The sequence below is a fragment of the Crocodylus porosus genome, unplaced genomic scaffold, assembly GCF_001723895.1.
Source record: "Crocodylus porosus isolate Cpor-Errol unplaced genomic scaffold, CroPor_comp1, whole genome shotgun sequence".
Classification (NCBI taxonomy): Eukaryota; Metazoa; Chordata; order Crocodylia; family Crocodylidae; genus Crocodylus; species Crocodylus porosus.
The window spans coordinates 90,333,990-90,345,247 of NW_017728931.1; the positions used below are offsets into that span (position 1 = coordinate 90,333,990).

General features: G+C 48.2%; 1 protein-coding gene across 1 annotated transcript in view; it reads left to right on the top strand.

Annotated features, from left to right (window-relative positions):
* The first annotated feature begins 2,889 nt into the window (after positions 1-2,889).
* The window catches only part of ADAMTS20 (ADAM metallopeptidase with thrombospondin type 1 motif 20), a 180,898-nt gene continuing 172,529 nt past the window's right edge, over positions 2,890-11,258 (top strand). Inside the window, exon 1 of the mRNA XM_019543950.1 lies at positions 2,890-3,075. Coding sequence (XP_019399495.1) covers positions 2,890-3,075 — 186 coding nt within the window. The remainder of the gene's footprint in view (positions 3,076-11,258) is intronic.

Genomic DNA, 11,258 nt, shown 5'->3' on the forward strand with positions numbered 1-11,258 from the left:
AGTCTATGGCTTACATGGAGGAAGGCTTTATTAAAATAAACACATCAAAAGCATCCAAAAACTAAAACAAATATTGCCTTAACATCAAGGATCGGAGAAATTGTCGGCACAGAAAATGGCAGATCTGATGATTTTAAGAGTTCTCTACTTGCTGCTTTTTTTCAATATTCAATAAACTGGCAGCTTCCATTTTCTTGGAAAAAATATGTTCTTTTTTTCTTTCATTTCATTCTATTCTACTTTTTAAGTGTATTTGTGGCCAGTTAATTGGAGTCTGAAAACCCATAGCAATACATCAAGACAGCAAATGTGCTTTTTGTGTCTTTGTGGCTTCTGCTGAGGGTGTGGAAGGCAAAAACTTTTAGCTTTTCTGTGTTTCTTTTCCACCATCTCTGGCTGAGGGTTGGAGATCCTCTGTGCTTTAAATCACATTCCCCAATCAACCTTCTTTAGTGTAAATTGCTTAATGTGAACTGGGAATAATACATATAACTCTTGTCTCTATTACTCCTTGTAATAGAACATGAACAATGTCCTCCACCTACACTGGTAGACTATTCATTCTCACTATCAGATTCAGGTTGCAGTGGAGACACTTAACATAGACTTCCAGCATTGCAAGTGATCATTAATTTCATCACTAGAAAGATATCCTCACTGCAGATGTAGAAAGTCCTCACATTTATCAGTCTAGATACATGACCTCTTGAAACTCATACCACTAATTACTTATGTCATATGGTTGCCTAAACCAGCCCTCTCTCTGCAACGTCATTCTCTTCATTTTACAAGATTGCATATTATTAGAGTTGTCAGCTCCTAAGACATTGTTCATATCTGTTTCTTGAAGAAGACCATGAATTCACTCCTGTTTCTATATCCTAGCAGGCATCTCATGAAGAACAACCTATGCATCCTACTCACTATGAGGACTTTTCATCTCCTCACATTTTTCCCTTTTCTCCAAATGAAGCCCTGATATCAGAATTATCATTTTTTAACCCGTGGACTTTAAGATGTACCAGAAATTAATGAAGAGAGAATTAATTAAACAGCATTAACATTACTTAATATTAATTAATGAATTAATGCAATCGACTCATAGATTGGGGAGCCTCTGACAGTCGATCTCAGTCTGGGTGGGGCCAGGATGCAGTCTGGGAGCAGCGGGATGTAGGAGTGGCAGGACGCACATGGCTGGGCTGAAAAGTGCCCGTGCTGCCAGGGCTGGGCTGGGTGAGTGGAATGATCTCCCTCCATGACCCTTGCCACTGGGTGTGTGGGACCCTGGCCAGGTCAGACTGGGGGATGGTTGGAGCCCAGGTGGCTTGTCCAGGCACACTGGGGGGGCTCCCGTCACTGCATGCACCCTGGCAGAGGCCCTGGCAGACATGCACTCTCCCCCCCACCCCCCGAGTTGCAGCGCGGCTTGGGGTGCAAAGTCCAGTGTGCAGTTACAGCTGCCTCACCCCACACAGAGATCAGGGGGCCACATGTCCCTTCAAACGCAGGGCAGCATGAGCAGCTGCAACAGTAGTGAGGGGGGAAACGGGGCAGGAGCAGGGGCAGACCCTGCAGCCGGGGTTGGATGGAGCTGCGAGCAGCTCATCCAGGGGGCACAGGGAGGGGGGACATGCACCCCGGGAGGGCATGAGTCCCCAGATCTGGACATGGGGTGGGGTGGGCTGCATCAATGGTCTGGGGCTGGGCTCTTCCTGGAGAGGGGGCTGGGCTGCCAGGAAGAGCTAGGCCCATGGCAGCAGTGTTGGGACTGGGGCCATGGGCTGGGGGCTGCAGCTACCCAAAAATTCACTGTAGCCCCCCTCCATCCCGGCCCTTGTACTCGGCCTTGGTGAGGCCGCAGCTGGAGTACTGCGTCCAGTTTTGGGCTCCACAATTCAAAAAGGATGTGGAGAAGCTTGAGAGAGTCCAGAGGAGAGCCACGTGCATGATCAGAGGTCAGGAAAACAGATCTTACGATGACAGGCTGAGAGCCATGGGACTCTTTAGCCTGGAAAAGCGCAGGCTCAGGGGTGATCTGATGGCCACCTATAAGTTTATCAGGGGTGACCACCAGGATCTGGGGGAACGTCTGTTCACCAGAGCGCCCCAAGGGATGACGAGGTCGAACGGTCACAAACTCCTGCAAGACCGTTTCAGGCTGGACATAGAAGAATTTCTTTACTGTCCGAGCCCCCAAGGTCTGGAACAGTCTGCCATTGGAGGTGGTTCAAGCACCTACATTGAACACCTTCAAGAGTAAATTGGATGCTTATCTTGCTGGGATCCTATGACCTCAGCTGACTTCCTGCCCTTTGGGCAGGGGGCTGGACACAATGATCTCCCGAGGTCCCTTCCAGCCCTAATGTCTATGAAATCTATGAAACCTTCTCTTCCCCTTGCCCCCCCACAAGGTCATGGGAGCTGTGTGCATGGGATCTGCACGGGGCTGGGCACCTGCTGCTGCAGGCTGGGAGGCCATGTTGTGCTCATGCTGGGAGGAGCAGAGGGGGGGCTACAGCCCCCCCTCCCCCTGCTCCCAGCACCGCTGTGAGCTGGGCTCTTCCTGGTGGCCCAACCCCCCTGCTGGGAAGAGCCTGGCCTCAGCCTGCAGATGCTGCCTGCCCCACCCTGCCTCGAATACAGATCTGAGGGCACGTGCTCCCCGCGTCCTCCCAGGTGTATGCTTCCTTCCCCACACCCCCTGGATGAGCCACTTGTGGCTCTGTCCTTCCCCACCCTGGCTGCAAAGCTTGTCCCTGCTCCAGTCTGATTCTCTCCCTCATTGCTGTTGGGTCAGGGGGTAAATTCAGACATTCAGATACAGTGGCCCATCCATTGGAGTTGATTTCTCAAGAGCAAGGCTTCAATGTTGGTGGACACAGCTTCATGGAGGATGCTTGTGCTGGTCTGGCAGTCTTCCCATTTGATCTCCAGGATTCGACACAAGCACTCCTGGTGAAAGCTCTAAAGGGTCTTAATGTGGTGTCAGTAGATAGTCCAGGTTTCACTGCTGTAGAGGAGGGTGGTCAGCACAGCAGTCTTATAAACCAGGACCTTCGTCAACTTCCAAAGGTCTGTATTTTCAAAGACATGTTGTTGCAGCTTGAAGAGCCCAGTAGTGGCAACTCACAACTATAGCTCCTAGTCAGGTCCCTGCTCGCCATCCCTCTAGTGGCAAGTCACAGCTCTGCAGGTGAGGGAAAGTCAGAGAAGGTTTTTAACTTTAAGGTGTGACTGCTCCAAACTCAAGCTAGCACTAATACTGATCAGCATCTGAGCAGCAAAAAGTGCAACATGTAACAAGGGCTCTAGACCGGTAAAAGAGAGAATTTCCTCCAGAAAATAAAATTTTGCATGGTTGCCTTGGCTTCCATCATATCTTCTCTAGATCCCCATTACTAGTATGCTGTTTGGAATTTGCAGGACAGCTACATGATGATGGATTGCAGCCACTGGAAATACCTAAGACGTGTGGTGATAAACCCCCATCACTACTATAGCCTATCAAGAGTATTTACAATGTCCATGGTAGTCAGACACCATCTGGATATACTGGTTTTTCTACCTGTCAAAGTCCTCTTCTCCTTAGGCTAGTGAAGGAACCTGGCCAACATCTGAATTTCTCTTTCTACTATTGTAAACCTTGGGCAGGTATGCATCTTTCTTAGGCTGGGGTTACTATTTTACCAATTTGCAGGGAGACACATTATAAATTGAACACAAATTACCATTGACCTAAATGTTCTAGACCATATATGAGGTTTGACAAGCTTTCCTGCCTCATCTCTAAACTGTACCTGTTTTGGTCCTAATGCAAAACTACTGTAATTTCTACCTGAACAGGCAGAACATTCCAGGTCTAGGTAACTGTGCCAGACAGCAAGCTGTAGAAGTTATGCATCAGAAACAGAAGTACACTCAAGGTCTTACACCTTCCAGGAGCAAATCACATTTTTTATGGCCCTGCTTATCAGCAAGTTTAAGGAGGATCAAAGCAGCCCTCAACCTTAAGGATTTGGAATGATAAGTAAATCCCAGATGACTTCAGGGATGCCATGATTGTGACAATCTTCAAAAAAGGAGACAAGTCTGACTGGAAATTACAGAAGGATCTTCTTGCTGTCCACCACAGGAAAGATCGTTGTGAGAACTCTCCTGACCCATCTCCTTCCACTTGCTGATGAGTTCCTCCTAGAATCTCAGTGTGGGTTTAAGACATTAAGAGGCACAACTGACATGATCTTCACAGCTTGCCAGCTGCAGGAAAAATGCTGGGAACAACCTAGGCCTCTCTATATGGCCTTCTTTGACCTCATGAAATCTTTTGACTCTATCAACCAAGAACAGCTGTGGAGGATCCTTTTGAAATATGGATGCCCACCAAAATTCATCACCACTCTTTGCCTGCTCTATGATGGTATGTGAATGGTGGTTCTCAGTAATGGATCTATCACAGATCCTTTTGAAGTTAACATGGGAGTTAAGCAAGGCTGCATAATCACTTCAACACTTTTCCTGATATTCCTTACCATGCTGCTACATCTGACCACCAGCAAGCTTCCACTTGGAATCATGGAATCATAGAAATTAAGGGACCTCAAAAGATCATTGAGTCCAATCCCCCTGATGTGAGCAGGAATACTGCTGAGGCCAAATGATTCTAGGAGGTGTCTGTCCTGTCTCCTTTTTGAAGACGTCCAAAGTTGGGGACTGCACCACCTTCCTGGAAAGTCTGTTCCAGATTCTAGTCACCCATACTGTAAAGAAATTCCTCCTTACATCCAACCTGAAACCAGCTGTCCCAGAGGGACGCAGGTAGAGGGCCCAAAGACCCCTCCTGTGGAGGGACCCGGGACAGGGCTGACCTGTCCTGACAAGAAAGAGGAAAGCTCTAAAGACAGGGCAAGCTTACCACTTTTAGGAAAAAAGAAGCTGGATGACACTCACTGGGATGGAACACCCGCATGGTTCATCAGCCACTTTTATTGCTGGCTGGGAGGAGCATGACCAGATGACATCATGCAAAAATGCTACCTGGCTGAAATAAAAGCTGGCAGCCAGGGGAGCACTGCTGGAAGCAGGCAGCAGGACTGCTCCCTGAGCTGAACATAGGCTGAACTGAAAGATTGAAGGAGGACCCATTGGAGCAGTTGAAGGAGCCACTACGTTCGCCCAGCTGTGTAGCCGGACGAGGCAGGCCGGTATCAAGGGACGTAGGAGCCACAGACACCAGAATCATGAGTGGGACGGGCTGAGGCCCCATTCTCCATTTTTTTCTTTTGTATATTTAATTTGTTCCATTTCAGAGATTTCATAGACATTAGGGAAGGAAGGGACCTCGGAAGATCATCGAGTCCAGTCCCCTGCCCCAGGGGCAGGAAGTCAGCAGGGAACATAGGATTTCAGCAAGATAAACATCCAGATGTCTCTTGAAGGTGATCAAAGTAGGTGCTTGAACCACCTCCAGCGGCAATCTAGTCCAAAACTTGGCAGCTTAGACAGTAAAGAAGTTGTTCCTTATGTCCAGCCTGAAACGGTCATGGAGGAGTTTGTGACCATTCGATCTTATCATCCCTTGGGGTGCTCTGGTGAACAGATATTGCCCCAGATTCTGGTAAGCACCCCTGATAAACTTATAGGTGGCCACCAGATCACACCTGAGCCTGTGCTTTTCCAGGATGAACAGTCCCATGGCTCTCAGCCTCTCTTCATAAGGTCTGTTTTCCTGACCTCTGATCATGTGTGTGGCTCTCCTCTGCACCCTCTCAAGTTTCTCCACATCCTTTTTGAATTGTGGAGCCCAAAACTGGATGCAGTATTCCAGCTGCGGCCTCACCAAGGCCGAGTACAATGGGAGAATGACGTCCTGGGATTTGCTTGAGAAGCATCTGTAGATGCAAGCCAGTGTTTTGCTTGCTTTACTAGCAGCAACATCACATTGGTGGCTCATGTTCATCTTGTGGTCAATCATAACCCCCAAGTCCGTTTTATCCATAGTGCTAGCCAGCATAGCACTGCTGAGCCTATAAGGTTTTTCTTCCTGAGGTGGAGAACCTTGTATTTTTCAGTGTTATACACCATCAAGTTCTTATCCGCCCATTTCCTGAGCCTGTCAAGGTCAGCTTGGCTCACCCTCCTGTCCTCAGGTGTGGACGCTTTACCCCAGAGTTTGGTGTCATCAGTGAACTTGGCCAGTCCACTTCTGATACCAATGTCCACATCATTAATGAAGATGTTAAATAGTATAGGCCCTAGGACAGAGCCTTGGGGGACCCCATTGCTCACAGGGCACCAGAACGATTGACTTCCACCAACTACCACCCTCTGGGTCTTACCACAGAGCAAATTCCCCAGCCAGCGGATTGTGGTGAGGCCGAGGCTGCAGTTAGCCAGTTTTGCTAAGAGGTGATCATGGGATACCAGATTGAAGGCTTTTTTAAAGTCAAGATATACGACATCAATCTCTTCTCCCTTGTCCAGGTGATACGTCACCTGGTCATAGAAGGAAATAAAATTGGTGAAGCAAGACCTACCCACAACACACCCATGCTGGCTATCCCTCAGGATGTTGCCATCAGCTCGTCTGTTAAGAATGGTCTCTTTGATAGTCTTTTCTAAGACCTTCTCCAGGATAGAGGTCAGGTTGATGGACCTATAGTTTGCTGGATCCATTTTCCTCCCTTTCTTGAAGATAGGCATGACATTGGCCATCTTCCAGTCTTCGGACACTTCACCAGAGTGCCAGGAGTTCCATGCCAGGGGCTGAGCTATGATGCTAGCCAGCTCCTTGAGTACTGTGGGGTGTAGATTGGCAGGGCCGGGTGACTTGAAGGTGTCTAGCCTCTCAAGGTGTTCCTTCATGAGGTCAGCATTGATGGAGGGCAGGGGATCTCCCTCACCTGGGCCTCCCTGTCCTGTAATGGGCACGGGTGTCCCATGGGACTGGTGAAAGAGCAATGCAATGTACCCATCTGGCTTGTTCCTGGGCATCAGTTGTCAGTTGTCCCATCTGGTTTAGCAGGTGTCCAATGTTGCCCTTGCTTTTCCTCTGGCTCCCCACATATCTAAAAAAGGACTTTTTATTGTCCTTGATACTTGTAGCTAATTGGAGTTCTGTTGCAGCCTTGGCTTTCTTGATTTGCTCCCTGCAGGTCAGAACCAGTGCAGAGTATTCCTCCTTGGAGGTGGATCCAATCCCCCATTCTTTGTAGGTCTTTCTTTTTAGATGCAGAAGTTCTGCTAGGTCCCTGGAGAGGCAAGGGAGCTGTTGTGCCCTTTTGCTGCCTTTCCTCCAAGATGGGATAGACTTTGCTTGCACATCCAAGATTGCTCCTTGGAGGAGCAACAACTCATCCTGAACTCCTCTCCCCTTTGGGTTGTGGCCCTTTAGGGCCTCCTTGACAAGCCTCCTGAGCTTGTCAAAGTCAGCTTTCCTGAAGTCAAGGTCTTCTGTATTGCTAACTGACTTGCCAGCTTTAGTGTGGATGGTGTAGGTGATCAGCGCATGGTCACCGTCACCCAGCTTCCCTTCGATCCTTACATTGCTGATTAGGCCGTTTGCCATTGCCAGAACCAGGTCAAGCAGCACTTTACCTTTCATTGGCCTGTCGACTTCTTGTGTCAGATAGAGCTCATCCATGCATGAGAGAAAGCTTTGCACCCACTCCATTACCTCGGGGCCCCAAGGCAGGGAGAGGGAACACAAGCAACTTTCACAGAACAGGAAGATCCAGGACAGTGCAGCAGACAGCAGGGCAGTGGGGAAGACCTGGCATATTGTCAGGGATGGCCTAATGTCCCATAATCATCCTGAGTACAGGAAGACTAGCAGGAGAATAGCAGATGAAGAGAGGGTAGATATTGACACCAGAGGGTGAGCCAGTGGTCCATACTGGCCATCCTAAAGGCTGGTGCATGACTGGGGTGTTGGGGAGGTGGAGCCCCAACAGTACCTGCTAGAGGTAGTGGCCAACCCACAAGGAGTCACAAGAAGGGGCCCCACCACTGAAGGGAAAGATCAAGCTGTGGAAGGCAAGTATTGGGGTCTCCCTCAGGGTGAACGCAACCCAGTGCCAAGGCCACAGGAACAACTTCCATTGCTGACACTGGGTACATGCTCCAAGGCAGCAAGGGAGTGCCTACACAAGGTCAGGTGGGTGCACCATCCTCTAATAGTTTATGACCATTGCTCTTTGTCCTCCTCTGGGGCACTCTAGTGAACAGTTTTTCTCCCAGCTCCCAATATTTACCCCTCACATACTTACAGATGGCTACCAAGTCCCCCCTCAGTCTTCTCTTCCCCAGGCTGAACAGTCCCAGATCCCTTAGTCTTCCTTCATAAGGATTGTCTTCTAGGCCCTTAATCATTCTTGTAGTCCTTCTCTGTACCCTGGAGCTAAACTACTGTATGGATGGTAAGCTGTTTAATCTAAGATGACCCCAAGTCAAAACCAAAACTACACTGACTTCAATCATCAAGCTCCTGTACATGGATGATACTGTAGTCTGTGCTCACCCAGAAGCAGACCTTTAGGCAATCATTGATATCTTTACTAAAGCATACAATAAAATGGGACTGATGTTTAACATTCAGAAGACTAAGGTCCTCCATCAACAAGCTCTTAATGAGAAGTCCCCAGCTCTGGTAATTCAGATTTATGGTTTGATTCTGGAAAATGCTATTTCCCATATCTTGGAAGTAATCTCCTGCAGAAGGCTGACAACAACAAAGAAATCCAACATCACTTCAAATGTGTAAATGCAGCCATCAGATACAATTTGATATTATGATATCACGATCTTTGAATACCCATTCCCTCAGGTATCCATAGGCTGCACTTGCACATTTGAGGTAATGTTGGATTTCTTGGTCATGGATGTTCAATTTATTCTGAACCCTGGGGCAAGGGGGAGTGGAAAGGGTAGGTAGACCTTTGTGACATCAACTGGCCTTTTTTTTTCCATAACTAAAGAATGAAAAGTTAACTAGGAAGACTTTCAAAAGTAGGCTGTTGCCTATACATGGTTATGCCTCTGAAGCAGCTTCTAAAGTGCCACTCTGTCCTGCCTTCTGCCTATTGTGTCCTGTTATGAAATGGCTAATTGCCTCTTCAGAGGCTTCTGATTCACTTTACTGCTGCACAAGTGACTTCTCTCACTTTATGGGGTAAAGCTGTCTATACTGGACATCTGCAAACTATTACTTGTTCATCTATTCATATTTTTACAAAGCATTTTACCAGTACCTTTGGTGCTGATGCATTCTTCAACAAAGCTATTCTGAAGTTTCTCTTTGAAGAGATGCTGAAATTCACTGCCATAGGGTACTTCATGAAGTCATCTACAGTAGAATAGATGTGTAAGCAGAAATTAAGAAGAAAAATTGGTTACTCATCTTTCCAGAAACTGCTGTTCTTTGGGCAGGTTGCATGTGTCTTTTCCACCATCCACCCTCTTTCTCTCTGTATTGGAGTCAATATCCAGCAGGAACTATGGAGCAATAGGGGTGGCTCCACTCTTACTGCTTTGATCAGTGATATCAGGATATGCAGTGTGCAGATGCCATCCATATGGGTACTGCTACAAAAAAATCTTCAAATCTGATCCATATATAGTAAACCCTTCTGAGGAATGGACATGTACAACATGCCACAAAAAACAATGTGTCAAAATGATAAACAACAATTTTTCTTCTTTCTTTTCCATTTTATTGCTACTACAGTGAGTAAATGCCAGACATGTACTGGCACCTTATCACTTTCACCAGGGGCAGCAGGGACTCAAGACCTGAACCTAGATGAATCTGTGTGCAGAAACCAACAAGGGACAGGTGCTGATCACCGTCTTAGTTTCCATCATTTATTTCTGTAATATCATAGTACCCCTGCAGATACTAATGTCCCTTTAATTTCTCCAAGTGAAATGCCAGTTGTACAAGCTTCAGGACAACTCTGTCTTGCACCCGACCCTTCAGACTAAAGGGGACATTCTGGCAGTCAAAAATAGCTAAGATGCAGAAAAAAGCACTCTGGCTACTTGCCTCTGTCTTTCCTCTCTGTGTATGCTGTGAAGAGCACAGGGAAGACTACACTAGCTCAGTGCTGTCTCTGGATGATTCTTTTTGTGAACAAAATACTACCCTTCTAATACCTTCTGAAAATTTGTCTTCCACAAAGTTGGTAATCCAATTTTGGCTTCTGGCTTTCCTGTATAATCAGTTATGGGGCTTTATGGCAACTTTTTACCTATTGAGGAAGTTGAAGGACTTAATTTAACAGAAAATCAAATCAACTATGTTCACAATCAGGTGGCTACTCTTTCAAATCCTTGGGCAGGCCTCCTTGACCCAAAGGCCTGAATGAAAATGACTCCATCTTGCAGACTGTGCAATGGGTGGAGTGTTGTCAGCAGGGGATGTGGGCACAGACCAGGGTCTCAGGGGACAGCCGCTGTGGACTGTGGTACTCATTCATCTTTGTCATTTTCCAAGAAACTGCATTCCCAGCTTTCTAAGTCTGGTGGGGTTTGTAAAAAATGGTAGGGGCTCTTACTCTAACAGCCCACCCAAGTTTATTTTCCCTTGAATAGTGCAAACTCTGGCTTTACAAAGTGTCCTGGCTTGGGATTTGTGTTTGTGTGGATTGGGCACAGATATGCGTTCTGATCAAACCCAGTGTATAGGTTTATATTGCTGGGAGTGGCTGTGCTTGGTGTTTCCCTCTGCAGTGCCTGCTTGCGTATGTGTGTGTGCGCGTGCGTGTGCTGCCTGTGTGTGTGTGTATTTGGGGGCACCTGTCTCTGTGCGCGCGCGCGTGGATGGGTGCAGTGCCTGCCTGTGTGTGTACACAGTGCTTCTGTGTGTGTGTGTGGTGCTTGCCTCTGTGTTTGTGTGGGGAGGGGTGTGTGGTGCCTGCTGGTGTGTGTGTATGGATGTGTGTGCGTGCAGTGCCTCTGTCGGTAACGGGGGGTGGTGTCTGCCAGTGTGTGCACAGTGCCTCTGTGTGCGTGCAATGCCTGCCTGTGTGGGTAGGCAGTGCCTGTGTGTATGTGTGTGCGTGTGGGGACGGGGGTGCCGTGCCTTCCCGTGTGTGTATGGAGGACGTGTGTGTCCAGCGCCTGCCTGCGTGTGTGTGTGCGGCGGGGTGCGTGTGTGTGCCGGCGGCTCCCCCATTGGCGCGGCGCTGCCCCAAGGGGCGGGCAGTGCTTTGATGCCGGGGGTCCGGGGCGGCCGCAGCCGGAGCGGAGCGGGCGGGGGG